The 21,445-nt window shown below is 69.8% G+C and overlaps 1 protein-coding gene across 1 annotated transcript in view; it reads right to left on the bottom strand.

Moving 5' to 3' along the window:
* Positions 1–10,150: 10,150 nt before the first annotated feature.
* LOC102446201 (SCO-spondin-like) overlaps positions 10,151–21,445 on the bottom strand; it is a 197,416-nt gene continuing 186,121 nt past the window's right edge. Inside the window, 9 exon segments of the mRNA XM_089775973.1 lie at positions 10,151–10,274; positions 10,925–11,075; positions 12,124–12,254; positions 13,594–13,654; positions 14,123–14,218; positions 15,062–15,264; positions 15,603–15,767; positions 16,130–16,176; positions 18,612–18,763. Coding sequence (XP_089632099.1) covers positions 10,252–10,274; positions 10,925–11,075; positions 12,124–12,254; positions 13,594–13,654; positions 14,123–14,218; positions 15,062–15,264; positions 15,603–15,767; positions 16,130–16,176; positions 18,612–18,763 — 1,029 coding nt within the window. The 3' untranslated portion in view covers positions 10,151–10,251.

Raw genomic sequence — 21,445 nt, forward strand, 5'->3', positions numbered from 1 at the left:
GGAGGCGGATGGGATAGGAAGGGAGGTGGATGGGATAGGGAGGGAGGAGGGAGGCGGATGGGATAGGGAGGGAGGAGGGAGGTGGATGGGATAGGGAGGGAGGTGGATGGGATAGGGAGGGAGGAGGGAGGTGGATGGGATAGGAAGGGAGGTGGATGGGATAGGGAGGGAGGAGGGAGGTGGATGGGATAGGAAGGGAGGTGGATGGGATAGGGAGGGAGGAGGGAGGCGGATGGGATAGGAAGGGAGGTGGATGGGATAGGGAGGGAGGAGGGAGGCGGATGGGATAGGAAGGGAGGTGGATGGGATAGGGAGGGAGGAGGGAGGCGGATGGGATAGGAAGGGAGGAGGGAGGCGGATGGGATAGGGAGGGAGGCGGATGGGATAGGGAGGGAGGAGGGAGGTGGATGGGATAGGAAGGGAGGTGGATGGGATAGGGAGGGAGGAGGGAGGCGGATGGGATAGGGAGGGAGGAGGGAGGCGGATGGGATAGGAAGGGAGGAGGGAGGCGGATGGGATAGGAAGGGAGGAGGGAGGCAGATGGGATAGGAAGGGAGGAGGGAGGCGGATGGGATAGGAAGGGAGGAGGGAGGCAGATGGGATAGGGAGTGAGGTGGATGGGATAGGGAGGGAGGAGGGAGGCGGATGGGATAGGGAGGGAGGCGGATGGGATAGGGAGTGAGGCGGATGGGATAGGGAGGGAGGAGGGAGGCGGATGGGATAGGAAGGGAGGTGGATGGGATAGGGAGGGAGGAGGGAGGCGGATGGGATAGGGAGGGAGGCGGATGGGATAGGGAGTGAGGCGGATGGGATAGGGAGGGAGGAGGGAGGCGGATGGGATAGGGAGGGAGGCGGATGGGATAGGGAGTGAGGCGGATGGGATAGGGAGGGAGGAGGGAGGCGGATGGGATAGGGAGGGAGGAGGGAGGTGGATGGGATAGGGAGGGAGGCGGATGGGATAGGGAGGGAGGAGGGAGGCGGATGGGATAGGGAGGGAGGCGGATGGGATAGGGAGTGAGGCGGATGGGATAGGGAGGGAGGAGGGAGGCGGATGGGATAGGGAGGGAGGCGGATGGGATAGGGAGTGAGGCGGATGGGATAGGGAGGGAGGAGGGAGGCGGATGGGATAGGGAGGGAGGAGGGAGGCAGATGGGATAGGGAGGGAGGAGGGAGGTGGATGGGATAGGGAGGGAGGAGGGAGGTGGATGGGATAGGAAGGGAGGTGGATGGGATAGGGAGGGAGGAGGGAGGCGGATGGGATAGGAAGGGAGGAGGGAGGCGGATGGGATAGGAAGGGAGGAGGGAGGCGGATGGGATAGGGAGGGAGGCAGATGGGATAGGAAGGGAGGAGGGAGGCAGATGGGATAGGAAGGGAGGTGGATGGGATAGGGAGGGAGGAGGGAGGTGGATGGGATAGGGAGGGAGGAGGGAGGCGGATGGGATAGGGAGGGAGGCGGATGGGATAGGAAGGGAGGTGGATGGGATAGGGAGGGAGGAGGGAGGCGGATGGGATAGGGAGGGAGGAGGGAGGTGGATGGGATAGGGAGGGAGGCGGATGGGATAGGGAGGGAGGAGGGAGGCGGATGGGATAGGGAGTGAGGCGGATGGGATAGGGAGTGAGGCGGATGGGATAGGGAGGGAGGAGGGAGGCGGATGGGATAGGAAGGGAGGTGGATGGGATAGGGAGGGAGGAGGGAGGCGGATGGGATAGGGAGGGAGGCGGATGGGATAGGGAGTGAGGCGGATGGGATAGGGAGGGAGGAGGGAGGCGGATGGGATAGGAAGGGAGGAGGGAGGCGGATGGGATAGGGAGGGAGGAGGGAGGCGAATGGGATAGGGAGGGAGGCGGATGGGATAGGGAGGGAGGTGGATGGGATAGGGAGGGAGGAGGGAGGCGGATGGGATAGGGAGGGAGGCGGATGGGATAGGGAGTGAGGCGGATGGGATAGGGAGGGAGGAGGGAGGCGGATGGGATAGGAAGGGAGGTGGATGGGATAGGGAGGGAGGAGGGAGGCGGATGGGATAGGGAGGGAGGAGGGAGGCGGATGGGATAGGGAGGGAGGAGGGAGGTGGATGGAATAGGAAGGGAGGAGGGAGGCGGATGGGATAGGAAGGGAGGAGGGAGGCGGATGGGATAGGAAGGGAGGTGGATGGGATAGGGAGGGAGGCAGATGGGTTAGGGAGGGAGGAGGGAGGCGGATGGGATAGGGAGGGAGGAGGGAGGCAGATGGGATAGGAAGGGAGGAGGGAGGCGGATGGGATAGGAAGGGAGGTGGATGGGATAGGGAGGGAGGCGGATGGGATAGGGAGGGAGGTGGATGGGATAGGAAGGGAGGTGGATGGGATAGGGAGGGAGGCGGATGGGATAGGGAGGGAGGAGGGAGGCGGATGGGATAGGAAGGGAGGTGGATGGGATAGGGAGGGAGGCAGATGGGATAGGGAGGGAGGAGGGAGGCGGATGGGATAGGGAGGGAGGTGGATGGGATAGGGAGGGAGGAGGGAGGCGGATGGGATAGGAAGGGAGGTGGATGGGATAGGGAGGGAGGAGGGAGGCGGATGGGATAGGAAGGGAGGAGGGAGGCGGATGGGATAGGAAGGGAGGTGGATGGGATAGGGAGGGAGGCAGATGGGATAGGGAGGGAGGAGGGAGGCGGATGGGATAGGAAGGGAGGTGGATGGGATAGGGAGGGAGGAGGGAGGCAGATGGGATAGGGAGGGAGGAGGGAGGCAGATGGGATAGGGAGGGAGGAGGGAGGCGGATGGGATAGGGAGGGAGGAGGGAGGCAGGAGGGAGGGAGGAGGGAGGCGGATGGGATAGGGAGGGAGGCGGATGGGATAGGGAGGGAGGCGGATGGGATAGGGAGGGAGGAGGGAGGCAGATGGGATAGGAAGGGAGGAGGGAGGCGGATGGGATAGGGAGGGAGGAAGGAGGCAGATGGGATAGGGAGGGAGGAGGGAGGCAGATGGGATAGGAAGGGAGGAGGGAGGCGGATGGGATAGGGAGGGAGGCAGATGGGATAGGGAGGGAGGAGGGAGGCAGATGGGATAGGGAGGGAGGAGGGAGGCAGATGGGATAGGGAGGGAGGAGGGAGGCAGATGGGATAGGGAGGGAGGAGGGAGGCAGATGGGATAGGGAGGGAGGCGGATGGGTAGCAGCACGGACAGACTCCCCCAGCGGTAGAACAGGGGAGTTTATTGCCTCTCCAGGACACAGCCCAGCACAGATGGAATCTGGCCCCTAAATCCCAGCCCCTTGCTTAGGCTGCCTCATCCATGATTCCAGCCAGAAACTAAAAAGTCCCTTCCAGCCCTGCCCCCAGCCCGGGGCTGGCCTCCCCTCCTCCCTTTGTCTCTCTCCCTGGGAGGCAACTGGTCGGGCAGGTTGGGTGCCCCTTGCATAATGTCTCATCCCCTGCCCTGCTGGGCCGTGGTACCGACAGCAGCCAGTGCAGGTCACCCACAGCCCACCGCCCAGAATAGCAACCAGCCAGGTACCCCCACTACGTCACAGTTCTCCCCCCTCCGAGAGCGAACTGAGCAGGGTCACTCCGCTCGTGACCTAGGGAAGTTCGGGTCCTCTGCGTGGGAACCCGCCCTGGGGACATGGGTGCTCCCCTTGACTCGGGCCGGCCGTGGCGAGGCCCCACATGAGCTGGCTTCCCTCTGTCCACTCGCCGCCCCGCTCCAGGGCGACTGGCACAGGCCTGTCCTCGGGGGTCACACCCACCCTTCCGCTGGCCTTGATCTCTGGCCAGGGTCTCTCGGGCCGGGGCCATGAGCCCAGTGAGCCTTCTCTGGACAGCCAGGGCAGCTTCCATCCCCGATGCTCCATCCAGGGAGGTCTTCCCCTCCCATAACTCTCTCAGCAAGCCCAGAGGGTCTATCTGGGGTAGAGACCCCCAAGCCGCTTTCCTCCTGTCTTGGGCCTTCCCGCCCCTCTGGCAGGAGTCACAGGACCGGCAGTACCGCTGCACGGCTGTAAAGATTCCCGGCCAATAGAAGTGCTGGAGCAGCCTCAGCCGGGTGCTCCGGATCCCCCGGTGGCCCCCAACGGGGACATCGTGGGCCAAATACAGCAGCTTGAGGCGATACTTTCGGGGGACGACCAGCTGCCGCTGGACCCCCCATGCCCCCACCTTCCTGGGGGGGAGCCATTCACAGAACAGGAGTCCACGCTCCCGCAGGAATCTCTCCTGGCCACCTCTCCCCCGGGGCTGAGCTGCACGGAGGCCAGCCTGGTCCCTCAGCCTCTGCAAGGAGGGGTCTGCCTGCACCTCAGCCTGGAATTCAGCTGCTGAGGCAGGGATCGGGACCTGTCCCCCACCTTTGCCTAGGTCCGGAGTCCCAGCCTGGCTGGACCCCGTGTCCGCTGGGATGGGACCCTGAGGACGCTGCCAGGAGTCCTTCCCTGGACCCACGTTGTCAGCCCCCCGCTGGCTCTGGCTCCGGGTAGTGACTAGAGCCCGCTGGGATTCATGGGGCCACTCCTCTAGGTCAGTCCCCATCAGCACCTCGGTGGGCAAGTGCGGGTGCACCCCCACTTCCTTGAGGCCTTCCTTCGCCCCCCATTTCAGATGCACCCTGGCTACAGGCACCTTAAACGGGGACCCGTCTATGCCCTTCAGGGTCAGCTGGGTGTGGAGTAGTATCCGCTCTGGGGCCACTATGTCGCATCGGGCCAGAGTCACCTCCGCCCCCGTGTCCCAGAAGCCCGTCACCTTCCTACCATCCACCTCCAGGGGTATGAGGCACTCGCTCCGCAGGGGCCGTCCTGCCCCCACCCGGTACACGGAGAAATCCGCCTCCTGAGAATCAGACCTCCCAGGGGAGGTGCACTGAGCATCCTTCCCCAACAGGCGTGTCCCGGACTGATGGCCCAGCACACAGCGGGCATGTTCCCGACTGACTGGGATGTCTGAGGGGAGGTGGGGGATGGGTTATAACCTCTCCCCTGTGTGAGGGGGGCTGGGGGGCACAGGGAGCACTGGGGTGTCTGAGGGGAGGTGGGGGATGGGTTATAACCTCTCCCCTGTGTAAGGGGGGCTGGGGGGCACAGGGAGCACTGGGGTGTCTGAGGGAGGTGGGGGATGGGTTATAACCTCTCCCCTGTGTAAGGGGGCTGGGGGGCACAGGGAGCACTGGGGTGTCTGAGGGGAGGTGGGGGATGGGTTATAACCTCTCCCCTGTGTAAGGGGGGCTGGGGGGCACAGGGAGCACTGGGGTGTGTGAGGGGAGGTGGGGGATGGGTTATAACCTCTCCCCTGTGTGAGGGGGCTGGGGGGCACAGGGAGCACTGGGGTGTGTGAGGGGAGGTGGGGGATGGGTTATAACCTCTCCCCTGTGTGAGGGGGGCTGTGGGGCACAGGGAGCACTGGGGTGTGTGAGGGGAGGTGGGGATGGGTTATAACCTCTCCCCTGTGTGAGGGGGCTGGGGGGCACAGGGAGCACTGGGGTGTCTGAGGGGAGGTGGGGGATGGGTTATAACCTCTCCCCTGTGTGAGGGGGGCTGGGGGTGCAGGGAGCACTGGGGTGTCGAGGGGAGGCTCCTTGCTGGCCAGGCTGGCAGCCGACGTGCTCGGTGGGGCTGGTTTGGGGGAGTCCCCCAGCCTGGTTCTGACCAATTTGCCCTGCTCGGACCCGCTCAGCAGTGCCCCCAGGCTGTTACGTCACTGGGCCGTGGGTCCCCCCCCCCCGTGTTGGGGGGCGTCGCTGGTGACACTAGCTGGGGCTCAGAGAGCCGCCGTGTGCTGCTGGGCGCGGCGCTTTGCGATGGGACCCCGCCCTCCGCAGGGTCGGCCGCCAGCAGCCCCGGCCGCTGGGCGAGCAGACTGCTGGATTCGATGCGTGTGACGTGTGACGTGTGACGTGTGACGTGTGACGTGTTCTCAACACCCGCACGCGCAGGATTTCCTCTCGTCTGTTCCCAACCCTTTAGGCTGTGTCTAGACTGGCCACTTTTTCCAGAAAATCAGCCACTTTTCCGCAAAAACTTGCCAGCTGTCTACACTGGCCGCTTGAATTTGCGCAAGACCCCTGCCGCTCTCATGTAAGATTGTCAGTGCTTTTCCGGAAATACTACGCTGCTCCCGTTTGGGCAAAAGTCTTTTTCCGAAAGACTTTTGCGCAAAAGGGCCAGAGTAGACAGCTCAGATTTCTTTTCCGCAAAAAAGCCCCAATCACGAAAATGGTGATTAGGGCTTTTTTGCGGAAAGGCGCGTCTGGATTGGCCACGGACGCTTTTCCAGAAACAGTGCTTTTGGGAAAAGCATCCTGCCAATCTAGACACGCTTTTCCGAAAATGCTTTTCCATTAAAAGCATTTTCGGAAAATCCTGCCAGTGTAGACGTAGCCATCGAGTTTAGCTGCTAAAGGACGGGCCCAGCGTGCGCCTGTGGGTACGATCCAGAGCATAAACTGACCAGGGATCTGTGGCTGGTTTCTTGGGACCGGTCAGGCCCGTTGGGGGTTGGTGCGATTGGGTTCTAGAACCCTTCCCCTGTGTTAGGCCCGGGGCTGATCGGGGCACAGGGGGAGCTGGGGTGTCCGAGGGGTTTTGCTCGTGAGGTTCCTGCCGGCGGGATCGGCAGCTGGAGCCCTCGGTGAGGCTGGTGTGTGGCCGGTTTGGGAAGGTCTCTAGTCAGGGGCTGTAAGGAGCCCTGATGTTGAGCAATTCGCCCTGAGCGGACGCCTGCGGCGCTGTTCTGACACCTGGGATAAGGGTGGGGGAAAGTTTACGGGACCCGTGGCAGCCTTGGGGGGCTGTCGTCTTTGGTCAGCAGTCTGGGGGGGGGGGGACTGTCTGCTCTGTACCCGGGTCCCCTGCGCTGAGCTGTGCGATTCCCACGGACTCCCCCACACGGGGATTGGCCCAGACACCCCGTCCCAGCCTGGGCAGGGAACAAGGCTCTTCCCGGGGGAGACAAAGGGCGGGAGGGGGAGATGGCCTTTGGATGGGGGGCAGGGCCTGGGAGGGGCAGTTTCTGGCTAGAGAGCATGAAGGGAACAGACTAAGCTGGGTGCTGAGGGTCTGGGGAGGGGGGGTGATGGCCCCCCCCCGAGGGGTCTGAGGCGCCCTGGCCCTGACTCCTGGAGCCACGTCCCGTCTGTGCGGGGCTGTGCCCGGAGGAGCGACGACCCCCCTGTTCTACCGGCCGGCGGGGCCTGGTCTGGCTGCTCCGGGGTGCAGGGTCAGGGGACCCCGATGTGCTGTCACAGTGTGAAGTGGGGATTGTATCGGCCTTGTTATGCCGCAGGTGAGGTCTAGTGCCCCGGGGTACCCCCAGGTGTGTGCCTCAGTTTCCTGGGGCACTGCACCAATCCCTGGGCGGGGAGGGGGATTTCAGGTGTGACTCTGAGGAGGCTGCCCCTGGCCCAGCACATGCACGGAGGCCAATGCCCCTTGTCACCTCCGGCCAGGTCCGGAGGAGCGACGACCCCCCTGTTCTACCGGCCGGCGGGGCCTGGTCTGGCTGCTCCGGGGTGCAGGGTCAGGGGACCCCGATGTGCTGTCACAGTGTGAAGTGGGGATTGTATCGGCCTTGTTATGCCGCAGGTGAGGTCTAGTGCCCCGGGGTACCCCCAGGTGTGTGCCTCAGTTTCCTGGGGCACTGCACCAATCCCTGGGCGGGGAGGGGGATTTCAGGTGTGACTCTGAGGAGGCTGCCCCTGGCCCAGCACATGCACGGAGGCCAATGCCCCTTGTCACCTCCGGCCAGGTGACCTTTTCCCCGGGCAGGAGAGCAAAGGGCAGCGGAGGGGCCTGGGCCAGGCCTGCGAGGGTCCCTTCCCCAGGCTGGGCTGCCCTTGGGCCCCCTGTGCTGCCCAGTCTGCGCCGTGCTGGGCCCCTGGGACCAAGGACCCTCCTGTGCCCCTGCCGGCTGGGGGAGGTGAGTGGGACGAGAGTGTCCCCGTACCTGTTAGCGGGGTGCCGACGGGTGGGCGCAGGTGTCACGTTACTGGATTTTGAGGGGAGCAGCCGGGTCACTGCTGCACCCGTGGGGGGGTGTTCGCCCCAAAAGTGGCACAAAGGGGCCATGGGAGGGGTCACACAAAACCTTACTTGCTGCTGGTTCTGTATCTGCTCTGCACAGATCTGTGTGACGTCTGGGGGTGAGTTGGGGATCTGTGTGGGGACTGGGAGTCTCTCTGTACGTGCTCGGGCGACAGGCTCAGCCTATGGACGTGCTAATGAGCAAGGCTCCAGGCACAGCAGGTCTCTTAAGTACCCGAGATCCACCTGGGAAGGGAGCTAGGTGCCTGGCCAGAGACCATGTGACTCTCCAGCTTGGAAGAAGCCAGGGGGGATATAAATAGGCCGTGTGGCCAACTCCATCTTGGTGCTCAGCTCAGCTCTTCATCCCAGAGGCAGCAGCGCAGGGACCAATGAGCCGGGAAGACCTGTGGACCCATCCTGGCATAGGATGTGCAACAAGGACTGTTAAGCCAGCAGCTGTAACATCCCTGCTAGAGCCTGCATCGAGGACTGGGAGATTCGGTGCATGTAACGTGTGATTCTTTAGCAACCTTACTCTCAGGCTTTTCTTTCTTGTAATAAACCTTTAGACATTAGATGCTAAAGGATTGGCCCAGCGTGATTTGTGGGTAAGGTCCGGAGGGTAAATTGACCAGGGATCTGCGGCTGGTTTCTTGGAACCGGACAGAACCTGTTGGGGGGAGGTGGGATTGGGTGCTAGACCCCTCACCTGTGGGCAGGCCCAGGGCTGTTTGGGGCACGGATATTGCTGGGGGGTCGGAGGGGTTTTGCTCGGGAGGCTTCAGACAGGCGGCTGAGCGCTCTGTGGGGCTGGTGTGTGGCCTGGTTGGGAAGGTCTCCAGTCGGGGACTGTAGAGAGCCGTGTTTGAGCAATTCGCTCTGAGCGGACGCCCTCCACGGTGCCCGGACCCGGCCCGGCCCAGAAGGGAATGTTCCCGGCTCCTGTGTCCTCCGGCCATGGGGTGCCGGGGCAGGAGGGTGCTGGCGCAGGGCCAAGGGAGCCGGCCCCGGGTCTGTCCTTACCAGGACTCTAGGGGTACATCTACCCCTCCCCCGCCCCCAGGGGCACTGCTGGTGGGGGGGGGGAGTGCTGAGCTATTGGCATCACACATGGGGGGGCTGCCTCCCTGCAAAGACAAGGTTCCCATGTGGGGGGGGTTAGTCTCTAGCCAGCCTAGGGGGGTTGGGAACCAGCCAGCTGGAGGCAGGGCAGGGGAGCCCCCGGCAGAGGGGGGGTGTCTGGGGGGGATGGGGTCCATGGCTTCCCAGCATGCTTGAGCACAGCGTGGGGGAGGGGAGGTCACGTCTCGTGTTGGCCCCGAGTCGGGCTCGTCTCTTCTCCGCGCTGCCCCCTTCTGTGTCGGTGACACCCTGGGCGGTGCAGCACCCGGCCCCGGCCCCGGCCCTTCCCTGCTGGCGGCACAGTGGCCGCGTGGCGGGACGCCCCTTGCCCGCCCAGCTGCCCGGCCCTGCCATGCGCAGGCGGTGATGCCGGGGGAGGAGCGTCAGTTTGCTGGTGTGTGCCTCGGTTTCCCTCGGTGCTTGCATGGCTGCCCGGCGGGCGCAGCAGGAGAGGGGAGCGTGTTCCCCCGGCACCGGCATGGATGGGGCGTTAAAGGAGGGGCTGAAACCAACTCGTACAAGGAGGCGCTGGGGGAACAGTGCCAGGTGGCCCCAGTGGGCAGCCGTGGGTCCGGCCCGCTCCACGGGGCCCGGTTACAGGCTGGGGCCAGCTCAGCCGCTGTGGGTCTGGGACAGGGTCTGTCCTGTGGGCACGGCCGTCGTCCTGGGGCTGGCAGCGCATCCTCCCCCGCCGGGCCCATTCCCGTGCACGGCTCCCAGCTGGGCCGGTTACCCTGCACACCCGGCTCCCTGCTGCGGGGGCTGATGGGCCTCAGGGGCCACTGTGGGGACCCCCGGCTCCCAGCCAGGCTCTGCAGCCTCTGCCCCAGGGGCCCCGACTCCTGCCCCCGCTGCCCTGGCCAGCCCACCCCTGCTCCCACCCAGCCAACAGGCCTCGCAGCCCCAGGCTCTGGGCTGTCTTGGGTGCTGGATGGGTGGGGCGGGGCTTGTCGCAGGCCCCGCCCCAGTGAGACCCAGGGATCCGGACCACGCCCCGCAGCCCCCGCAACCCCCAAGCAGCAGGCGGCAGTCGGCTTTGCAGCGCTGACTCTTTATTGCGGCGCTCCAGGGGGACAGCGCCGGGTCGCGGTGCCACCTGCTTCCTCGCCATGTCGCCGCCGGCACGGCCCGGGCCCTCAGCGCTTGGAAAAGTCCCCACCTGGGGAGGAGAGCCGGGCTGAGGCGCAATGCAGGGGAAGCGACGCACACGCCCGGGGCACAGCCCACGCCCCGCACAGACAAGGAGGGGGCGGCTGTGCGTGCCAGGCCCATGGCCAGCCGTGGGGTAATGCTGGGCCCAGGACAACACAGAGTGTGGCTGTGGGTGTGATGCCCTGTGCCCAGCGGGGGGCAGTGCAGGGCGGGTACCAGCAGGGGGCAGTGCAGGGCGGGTACCAGCAGGGGGCAGTACAGGGCGGGTGCCCTGTGCCCAGTGGGGGGCAGTGCAGGGCGGGTACCAGCAGGGGGCAGTGCAGGGCGGGTGCCCTGTGCCCAGTGGGGGGCAGTGCAGGGCGGGTACCAGCAGGGGGCAGTGCAGGGCGGGTGCCCTGTGCCCAGTGGGGGGCAGTGCAGGGCGGGTACCAGCAGGGGGCAGTGCAGGGCGGGTGCCCTGTGCCCAGTGGGGGGCAGTGCAGGGCGGGTACCAGCAGGGGGCAGTGCAGGGCGGGTGCCCTGTGCCCAGTGGGGGGCAGTGCAGGGCGGGTACCAGCAGGGGGCAGTGCAGGGCGGGTGCCCTGTGCCCAGCGGGGGGCAGTGCAGGGCAGGTACCAGCAGGGGGCAGTGCAGGGCGGGTGCGGCTCACTCCCTCACCCTGGCAGCTGGTGCACTCGCAGCTGTGGATGACGGGCAGCACCACGGGCTCCGGCTCGCCATCCGGGCAGGGCAGGTTGAGGATGCGCACGGGGCTGAGCGGGTCCAGGTGGTAGCTGCAGCACTCGCACAGCGTCTGCAGGTAGGGCTCCTGCGGGGGAGGGAGAACTGGGCTCAGGGGGGCCGGAGGGGGAGGGAGAGCTGGGCTCAGGGGAGCCGGAGGGGGTGGGCGAGCTGGGCGTCGGTCGGGCTCGGGGGGTCGGGGGGGTGGGCGAGCTGGGCGTCGGTCGGGCTCAGGGGCGCCGGGGGGGGTGGGCGAGCTGGGCGTCGGTCGGGCTCGGGAGGCCGGGGGGGGTGGGCGAGCTGGGCGTCGGTCGGGCTCAGGGGAGCCGGAGGGGGTGGGCGAGCTGGGCGTCGGTCGGGCTCGGGGGGTTGGGGGGGTGGGCGAGCTGGGCGTCGGTCGGGCTCGGGGGGCCGGGGGGGTGGGCGAGCTGGGCGTCGGTCGGGCTCGGGGGGCCGGGGGGGTGGGCGAGCTGGGCGTCGGTCGGGCTCGGGGGGCCGGGGGGGTGGGCGAGCTGGGCGTCGGTCGGGCTCGGGGGGCCGGGGGGGTGGGCGAGCTGGGCGTCGGTCGGGCTCGGGGGGCTGGGGGGGTGGGCGAGCTGGGCGTCGGTCGGGCTCGGGGGGCCGGGGGGGGGGGCGACGTGAGTGCGTTCAGCTGGGCAGTGCTGGGCAGGCAGCAGTAGCCGCACTGGCCGCAGCCGGGGGATGCCTGTGAGCTGCGGCCCAGGCGAAACGCAGGGACCCCCCGTCCGGCCTCGGGAGCTTCCGGCAGGGCTCCGGGGAGCGCGGTTCCTGCGGCCTGTGCCGGGGAGCAGAGCGGGACGGGACGGGACGGGACGGGACGGGCTGGAGGGGCGCCCAGCGCCGGAGCTGCAGCTCCTCCAAGCAGGGCTGCCAAGCGCCAGGAAGTGTTACCCCCACACGGGGTCCTGCCCCCCCGAAACCCCTACGACCAGGGTCCTGCCCCCACGTGTCCAGCACCCTCCCTGGGGGCTGCCCAGCAAACCCCCCTGGCTTGCAGCCTGCGTCCGGCCCCAAACAGCCCCAGCCCGGCAGGCCCAGGATGGGGGCGCGGCGCTGGGCCTGGGGGCAGCCCCCCCCCCCCGGTCCCTCCCCCGGGCCGGCCGGCGGGCGCTCACCTCGGAGATGACGTTGGTGCGGGAGGCGCAGCGCCCGCTGCAGTAGGCCACCTCCACGCCGGGCAGGGCGCAGCGCCCCTTGCTGACGTTGCGCACCTCGGTGTAGCGCCGGCAGACCCACGAGGGCTCCTCTGCACGGGGGGGGCACAGCCCGTCAGCGCCTCCCAGGCCCAGCTCAGCCGCCTCGGGGGAGCAGCCAGGGCTCGGCTGCCAGGGGCCCGGGTTCGACAGGGGCCCGGCTGAAAGGGGCTGGAGGCTCCGGGCGCTGCCGAGGGGCCGTTAACCGCCCGGCGGGCAGCACAGCGGGGCCCAGGCTAAGGCAGGCGCCTGCTGCCCCGGCTCTGCCCTGGCTCTGCTCGGCTCCGGAACTGGCCCCAACGTCCCTGGAGCCCGAGGTGGGGGGCAGGGAGGCCACCCGAGTGCCAGCTCCACAGCTCCCATTGGCCCCTGGTGTGTCCCTGCGGCACAGCGCCCCCTAGGGCCAGGCAGGGGCAGCACTGACGGGGCAGAGAGCGCCCCCTGGTGTGTCCCTGCGGCACAGCGCCCCCTAGGGCCAGGCAGGGGCAGTGCAGAGAGGGGAGCGAGCCCCCTGGTGTGTCCCTGTGGCACAGCGCCCCCTAGGGCCCAGCAGGGGCAGCGCAGACAGGGGAGAGCGCCCTCTGGTGTGCCCCTGCAGCACAGCACCCCCTAGGGCCAGGCACAGGCACTGCAGACAGGGGAGAGCACCCCCTGGTGTGCCCCTGCAGCACAGCGCCCCCTAGGGCCCAGCAGGGGCAGCGCAGACAGGGGAGAGCACCCCCTGGTGTGCCCCTGCAGCACAGCACCCCCTAGGGCCCAGCAGGGGCAGCGCAGACAGGGGAGAGCACCCCCTGGTGTGTCCCTGCGGCACAGCGGCCCCTAGGGCCAGGCAGGGGCAGCGCAGACAGGGGAGAGCGCCCCCTGGTGTGCCCCTGCGGCACAGCGCCCCCTAGGGCCAGGCAGGGGCAGCGCAGACAGGGGAGAGCGCCCCCTGGTGTGTCCCTGCGGCACAGCGCCCCCTAGGGCCAGGCAGGGGCAGCGCAGACAGGGGAGAGCACCCCCTGGTGTGTCCCTGCGGCACAGCGCCCCCTAGGGCCAGGCACAGGCACTGCAGACAGGGGAGAGCGCCCCCTAGGGCCAGGCAGGGGCAGCGCAGACAGGGGAGAGCACCCCCTGGTGTGTCCCTGCGGCACAGCGCCCCCTAGGGCCAGGCACAGGCACTGCAGACAGGGGAGAGCGCCCCCTAGGGCCAGGCAGGGGCAGCACTGACAGGGCAGAGAGCGCCCCCTGGTGTGCCCCTGCAGCACAGCGCCCCCTAGGGCCAGGCACAGGCACTGCAGACAGGCGAGAGCACCCCCTGGTGTGCCCCTGTGGCACAGCGCCCCCTAGGGCCACCCCAATACTCCCAGTGTGAAGAGGCCCTCGTGGCTCCCTGCGTGGGTGGCTCCGTACCGAACGATTCCCGCCGGCACACGGGGCAGCAGCGGCCGGGCTCCTGCACCTTCACTTCCCCCTGGGGAGAGAGCGAGTGTGAGCGACGGGCACTGGGGGGGCCGGGCCCGGCGGCTCCTTGGTGCGGATGGCTCAGCCCAGCCGGCCTAACCCTCTCCCGCCAGCAGCCCCTTCCCCTCCACAGCCGGGGGTGGCTCTTGCGCCTGGCTGCCCAGGTCCGCAGGGTCCCAGTGGAGGAGCTGGCCCAGGGCCGTCCGGCTGGGCTGAGTCTGGCTTGTGAGGGATCTCACAGCTCTGAGCCCAGTGACCCCCCTTCCCCCACGCCAGCTCCTTCCGCTGTGCCCCGGGGCTGCTGGGAGCAGGACCAGGCCCGTCGCGGTGCCCAGGCCAGGGCAGCGGGTCTGCAGGCTGCTTGTGTCAAAAGGGGGGCGTGAGGCGGGGGTGGGCTCCAGAGGGGCAGGGCGGCCATGCCTGGGGGGGGCGCAGATCTGTGGCGCCCGAGGAGTGAGGGGCCCGCGCTGCGCCGTACCTCGAGGCACAGGAGAGGGGGGCAGCCCGCGGAGCACACGGCTCTCCCGTTCAGGCAGCTGCAGCGCTCGCAGCCCTCCTGCCACTCGGCTCCAGGCTGGGGGAGAGAAGTAGCGTTGGAACCGGCAGGGCCCGGCGGGACAGACCCCGGCTCTGGCTCCGGCTCCCCGCCCAGCAAGACATGCAGCCCACGGACAGTCCCCAGCTCCATCTCCCTGCATGGACAGACCCCGGCTCCGTCTCCCTGCATGGACAGACCCCGGCTCCATCTCCCTGCATGGACAGATCCCGGCTCTGGCTCCGGCTCCCCGCCCAGCAAGACATGCAGCCCACGGACAGCCCCCAGCTCCATCTCCCTGCATGGACAGATCCCGGCTCCATCTTCCTGCATGGACAGATCCCGGCTCTGGCTCCGGCTCTGGCTCCCCACCCAGCAAGACATGTAGCCCACGGACAGACCCCGGCTCCATCTCCCTGCACGGACAGACCCCGGCTACATCTCCCTGCATGGACAGATCCCGGCTCTGGCTCCGGCTCCCCACCCAGCAAGACATGTAGCCCATGGACAGACCCCGGCTCCATCTCCCCGCACGGACAGACCCTGGCTCCATCTCCCTGCACGGACAGACCCCGGCTCCATCTCCCCGCACGGACAGACCCCGGCTCCATCTCCCCACACGGACAGACCCCAGCTCCGACTCTCCGACGTAGTGGGGCAGCACCAGGCATTGGCTCACAGACCCAGCAGGGCCACATGGTGCAGAACCTGTTTCCCTCACCCCTTCCTCCGTAACTCCTCGGAGAACCGCGGAGACCCTGGGGCCCATCACCCACTGGGGCCGCACTGGGCACTGGCCCCCTGACCCATTGCCCTGCAGACCCCGGGCGCCGCTCCACAGAGCTGGCTCCCGCCGCGGTGGCTCTGCCGTCCCGCGCTCACCGGGCGCAGCTGGCCGCCGTGCTCACAGGGGCAGTGGGCGGCGGTGACGCAGAGCCCGCTGCTGTTCCGGTAGCGCCCGGCCTCGCAGACACAGCCTGGCTCCGGCCCCGCACTGCAGTTGTGCCCGGGCTCCTGGTAGATCTGCTGGCAGGTGCGTTCGCAGGGCGCCGCGGGGCCGGCCCAGCGCTCCCCTGCAGGGCAGACTGCAGAGCGGCCCGGGCACGTCAGCCAGGGACCCCCAATCCGCCTTCCCCTGCCCCCCAGACGGGCTGAGGGCCTGTCGCTCCTGCACCAGGACAGGGCCACGGGCTCCTGCATCCTGGGTGCCCTCCAGTCCCCGCCCCCTGAGCTAGCTGGGGGGAGGCCCCGTCAGCAGCCAGTGGGCACGGTCCTGCCCCAGTCACTGGTGGGGCCCAAGAGGGCCGCTCTTTGCCCCCCCAGCAGAACTCCCAGAAGCACCAGGAGACCCTGCTCCCAGGGCCCTGGCTGACCTCACCCCGCCCCCGCGGTCCCTGCAGGCCGGGCCATGGCCGGGGCTCACCGCAGGCGGGCAGGGCGCAGGGTGCCTGGCGTGTCGGGGGGCCCATGCACTCGGCCCCGTCGTACAGGCGCAGCTGCAGCGGGTGCCGCCGGGAGACGCGCAGGCCCGGCCCGCACGTCACGGAGCACGCGGACCAGGCTGACCACGCCGACCAGAGACAGTCCACTGCGGGGGGAAGGGAGGGTGAGGGCCAACCCTCGGCACATGGCGTGTGGGGGCTCAGCACCCACCCAAGGGCACGTGGGGCTGAGATGTGGCTGTTCGTCCATCTCGCCCATGCCCAGAGGGGCCGGGCTGCCAACCCAGCCCCCCAGCATGGACTCATGGGCGCTGAAGGAGCAGAGACCTCCCGCCCCACGGCCCTTGCCCCCTGGATGGAGAGAGCTCCCTGCACCGCCAGTGCTGCCTCCAGCGACCCCCCCAGGCCTCTGGCCAGACTCAGCTGGGCTGTCTCCTGCTTGGGGGCAGGGCCAGGGGGCGCACGGGGGGATCTGTCTGCAGGCTGGAACTGAGGGGGGGTTTCTTACCATTGCAGTCCTGCTGGGAGCAGTTGAAGGTGCCTCTGAGACAGACACTGCAAACAGAGCGAGGGCATGAGACCAGAGCCGGCTCCTGGCTGCCGCGCCAACCTGTGCGCCCAGGCACCGGGCCCTTCGCGCAGCTCGGTGAAACCAGCGCCCCCGGGCCAGGGCGGAAACCCAAGCGCGGAGAGGATGGGCCCTGCCAGCCACTACCCAGCAGGTCAGTGAGAGAGCTGGGCATGGACCCCGGAGTCCTAGCTCTCCGCCCCCTCTAACCATTGGTCCCCACTCCCCCCACAGCCAGGACAGAACCCGACAGTCCTGGCTCCCCGCCCCCTCTAACCATTGGTCCCCACTCCCCCCACAGCCAGGACAGAACCCGACAGTCCTGGCTCTCCGCCCCCTCTAACCATTGGTCCCCACTCCCCCCACAGCCAGGACAGAACCCGGCAGTCCTGGCTCTCCGCCCCCTCTAACCATTGGTCCCCACTCCCCCCACAGCCAGGACAGAACCCGGCAGTCCTGGCTCCCCGCCCCCTCTAACCATTGGTCCCCACTTCCCCCACAGCCAGGACAGAACCCGGCAGTCCTGGCTCCCAGCCCCCTCTAACCATTGGTCCCCACTCCCCCCACAGCCAGGACAGAACCCGGCAGTCCTGGCTCCCCGCCCCCTCTAACCATTGGTCCCCACTCCCCCCACAGCCAGGATAGAACCCGGCAGTCCTGGCTCCCCGCCCCCTCTAACCATTGGTCCCCACTCCCCCCACAGCCAGGACAGAACCCGGCAGTCCTGGCTCCCCGCCCCCCTCTAACCATTGGTCCCCACTCCCCCCACAGCCAGGACAGAACCCGGCAGTCCTGGCTCCCAGCCCCCTCTAACTATTGGTCCCCACTCCCCCCACAGCCAGGACAGAACCCGGCAGTCCTGGCTCCCAGCCCCCCTCTAACCATTGGTCCCCACTCCCCCCACAGCCAGGACAGAACCCGGCAGTCCTGGCTCCCAGCCCCCTCTAACCATTGGTCCCCACTCCCCCCCACAGCCAGGACAGAACCCGGCAGTCCTGGCTCCCCGCCCCCCTCTAACCATTGGTCCCCACTCCCCCCACAGCAAGGACAGAACCCGGCAGTCCTGGCTCCCAGCCCCCCTCTAACCATTGGTCCCCACTGCCCCCACAGCCAGGACAGAACCCGGCAGTCCTGGCTCCCCGCCCCCTCTAACCATTGGTCCCCACTGCCCCCACAGCCAGGACAGAACCCGGCAGTCCTGGCTCCCCGCCCCCTCTAACCATTGGTCCCCACTGCCCCCACAGCCAGGACAGAACCCGGCAGTCCTGGCTCCCAGCCCCCTCTAACCATTGGTCCCCACTCCCCCCACAGCCAGGATAGAACCCAGCAGTCCTGGCTCCCAGCCCCCTCTAACCATTGGTCCCCACTCCCCCCACAGCCAGGATAGAACCCGGCAGTCCTGGCTCCCCGCCCCCTCTAACCATTGGTCCCCACTCCCCCCACAGCCAGGATAGAACCCGGCAGTCCTGGCTCCCCGCCCCCTCTAACCATTGGTCCCCACTCCCCCCACAGCCAGGATAGAACCCGGCAGTCCTGGCTCCCCGCCCCCCTCTAACCATTGGTCCCCACTCCCCCCACAGCCAGGACAGAACCCGGCAGTCCTGGCTCCCCGCCCCCCTCTAAGCTCTGGACACGGTTCCTTCCCTACTTGGGGATTCCATGCCATGGGGTGGAGCAGGACGTGCCTGGGGCCTGGGCCTTGGGGTCACTCCCGCTGGCTGGCCCCGTCCTGGTGAGGGGGAGTTCTAGTCCTGCTGGGGCCAAGACATCAGGCCCCATGGACCCCCCCGATCAGTGTCCCACAGTGACCGTTCTGTGCCACCGGCAGCCCCCCGGCTCCGTGCAGCCACACCAGGGCAGAGCGCAGTGCCTGCAGCCCCCCCCCGGCATGGCCTGCAGCCCCCCCCCGCACTGCCCACCGTGGCCCCCCCGGCACTGCCTGCAGCCCTCCCCCGGCATGGCCTGCAGCCCCCCCCGCACTGCCCACCGTGGCCCCCCCGGCACTGCCTGCAGCCCTCCCCCGGCATGGCCTGCAGCCCCCCCCGCACTGCCCACCATGGCCCCCCCCGACACTGCCTGCAGCCCTCCCCCGGCATGGCCTGCAGCCCCCCCCGCACTGCCCACCGTGGCCCCCCCGGCACTGCCTGCAGCCCTCCCCCGGCATGGCCTGCAGCCCCCCCCGCACTGCCCACCATGGCCCCCCGGCACGGCCTGCAGCCCCCCCCTGCACTGCCTGCAGCCCCCCCCCAGCACGGCCTGCAGCCCCCCCCCCTGCCCACTGCCCCCCCGGCACTGCCCGCAGCCCCCCCTGGCACGGCCTGCAGCGCCCCCCGGCACTACCCGCCATGCCCCCCCCGGCAGAAGGGAGGCAGCTGCCCAGGCAGTGCCCCAGGGCTCGCCCAGCGCCCGGCCCAGCACTGACCAGCTGTTGCACTGGTGGGAGATGGTGCTGCCGGGCAGATGCTCCCTCGCCCGCTCCTCCTGCGACAGGTTGGCAGCCCACGGCACGGCAGGCGCAGGGACCAGCGAGCAGCGGCATTCCTCCGGGGGCACGCACGCCCCCCCCTGCAGCACCTGCAGCCACACGCAGCTGGGACCTGCCCGAGAGCCCCCAGAGCCCCCCGCCTCCACCCCCCCCAGAGCGGGCCCAGAGCCCCCCGCCTCCACCCCCCCCGAGAGCGGGCCCAGAGCCCCCCGCCTCCGCCCCCCCCAGAGCGGGCCCAGAGCCCCCCGCCTCCACCCCCCCCGAGAGCGGGCCCAGAGCCCCCCGCCTCCACCCCCCCGAGAGCGGGCCCACAGCCCCCCGCCTCCACCCCCCCGAGAGCGGGCCCAGAGCCCCCGCCTCCACCCCCCCCGAGAGCGGGCCCAGAGCCCCCCGCCTCCGCCCCCCCGAGAGCGGGCCCAGAGCCCCCCGCCTCCCCCCCCCCCGAGAGCGGGCCCAGAGCCCCCCGCCTCCACCCCCCCCGAGAGCGGGCCCAGAGCCCCCCGCCTCCACCCCCCCCGAGAGCGGGCCCACAGCCCCCCGCCTCCACCCCCCCGAGAGCGGGCCCAGAGCCCCCGCCTCCACCCCCCCCCGAGAGCGGGCCCAGAGCCCCCCGCCTCCGCCCCCCCGAGAGCGGGCCCAGAGCCCCCCGCCTCCGCCCCCCCCCGAGAGCGGGCCCAGAGCCCCCCGCCTCCACCCCCCCCGAGAGCGGGCCCAGAGCCCCCCGCCTCCACCCCCCCCCGAGAGCGGGCCCAGAGCCCCCCGCCTCCGCCCCCCCCCCCCCGAGAGCGGGCCCAGAGCCCCCCGCCTCCGCCCCCCCGAGAGCGGGCCCAGAGCCCCCGCCTCCGCCCCCCCCGAGAGCGGGCCCAGAGCCCCCCGCCTCCGCCCCCCCCCGAGAGCGGGCCCAGAGCCCCCCGCCTCCGCCCCCCCGAGAGCGGGCCCAGAGCCCCCCGCCTCCGCCCCCCCCGAGAGCGGGCCCAGAGCCCCCCGCCTCCGCCCCCCCGAGAGCGGGCCCAGAGCCCCCCGCCTCCGCCCCCCCGAGAGCGGGCCCAGAGCCCCCCGCCTCCACCCCCCCCCGAGAGCGGGCCCAGAGCCCCCCGCCTCCGCCCCCCCGAGAGCGGGCCCAGAGCCCCCCGCCTCCGCCCCCCCGAGAGCGGGCCCAGAGCCGCCCGCCTCCGCCCCCCCGAGAGCGGGCCCAGAGCCCCCCGCCTCCGCCCCCCCCCGAGAGCGGGCCCAGAGCCGCCCGCCTCCACCCCCCCCAAGAGCGGGCCCAGAGCCCCCCGCCTCCACCCCCCCGAGAGCGGGCCCAGAGCCCCCCGCCTCCGCCCCCCCGAGAGCGGGCCCAGAGCCCCCCGCCTCCGCCCCCCCCGAGAGCGGGCCCAGAGCCCCCCGCCTCCACCCCCCCGAGAGCGGGCCCAGACCCCCTGCCTCCACCCCCCCGAGAGTGGGCCCAGAGCCCCCTGCCCTCACCCCCCAGAGACTGGATTGGGGAGGTCCCTGCTGCCCTCCCGAGACCAGGCTGGGGAACCCCCTGCCCCACCTCTGGGTGAGCAGGCTGGAGACCCAGCCCCACAGCCTGGGGGAAGGGACTCGCGGTCCCAGGGAACCAGCCCGTGCCCATTGGGGCGCTCTGGGCCCACACTCCAGCCGTACGGCTCCAGCGCCCGGGGGAGGCTCTCTCCGACGCCCGCGAGCTGCCGGCTCCGCGTAGGCCCGGCCCATTTGGGCCCGTGACGTTCTGAGTATCGGCTCTGGACTTGCGAGGCGCCCGCCCGCCCTGGGGCGACCCCACCCAGCAGCCGGCCTGGCCGGGGGCGAGTCAGGCCGCTCGGCCCAGTGAGGACCAGGGGACAGTGGAGCTGGGGGGCACCAGCTGCCTGGCGCCGCCTGCAGAGACCTGAGTCCTGAGGGGACCGGCCCTCGTGGCCCCTCACTCCATCCTGGGCCAGGAGCTCCACGGGGGGCAGTGGGTCCCCGCCCTGGGACCCCTCCATGGGCCCCAGTCTGCCGGCTCGCGCCTGGAGGGGCCCTACCAAACCCACAGCCACGCAAACCGCGTCACGGGCCACGGAAGCCGGGGTCCTCCCGTCCTCGCCCTGCACGGCTCTCAGGGCCGCCTCTCGGACAGGGGCCCGAGCCGACAGGGAGCTGCCGGGGCCCCCCAGGGCGTTTGAGGGGGTCGCGGTGATGTGACCCTCACGTCTGTGCTGCCTTCGGAGCCGGGCCGCGGAGCGCGGGGGCTGGAACCCAACAGCGCGCCCAGCGCCGAAGGCAGCACCCGGCCAGCAGCTGCACAGACGTGAGGGCGGCAGGCGCGGGGCAGCTGCCTGCCGGGCTGGGTGCCGGTGACCTGGGCCCGGCTCTGCAGGCTGGGTGCCGGTGACCTGGGCCCGGCTCTGCAGGCTGGGTGCCGGTGACCTGGGCCCGGCTCTGCAGGCTGGGTGGCCGGTGACCTGGGCCCGGCTCTGCAGGCTGGGTGGCCGGTGACCTGGGCCCGGCTCTGCAGGCTGGGTGGCCGGTGACCTGGGCCCGGCTCTGCAGGCTGGGTGGCCGGTGACCTGGGCCCGGCTCTGCAGGCCAGCATCCTCCCTTCTGCGCCACTGCTCACCATGGGCCTGCTTCAGGGCTGGGTCCCCAGCCAGCAGCCGCTGCTCAGTGCCCCAGCCCAGCGCCCTCCCCAAGCCCTGCGCCGAGCCAGGCACGCCCGGCCCTGGGGAGCTCCAGGCTGTGGGGCAGAGCCCAGCCCACAGGCCCCTCGGAAGAGGCAGGGTTGA

Source organism: Pelodiscus sinensis, chromosome 2 (genome assembly GCF_052426305.1).
Source record: "Pelodiscus sinensis isolate ZL-2025 chromosome 2, ASM5242630v1, whole genome shotgun sequence".
NCBI lineage: Eukaryota > Metazoa > Chordata > Testudines > Trionychidae > Pelodiscus > Pelodiscus sinensis.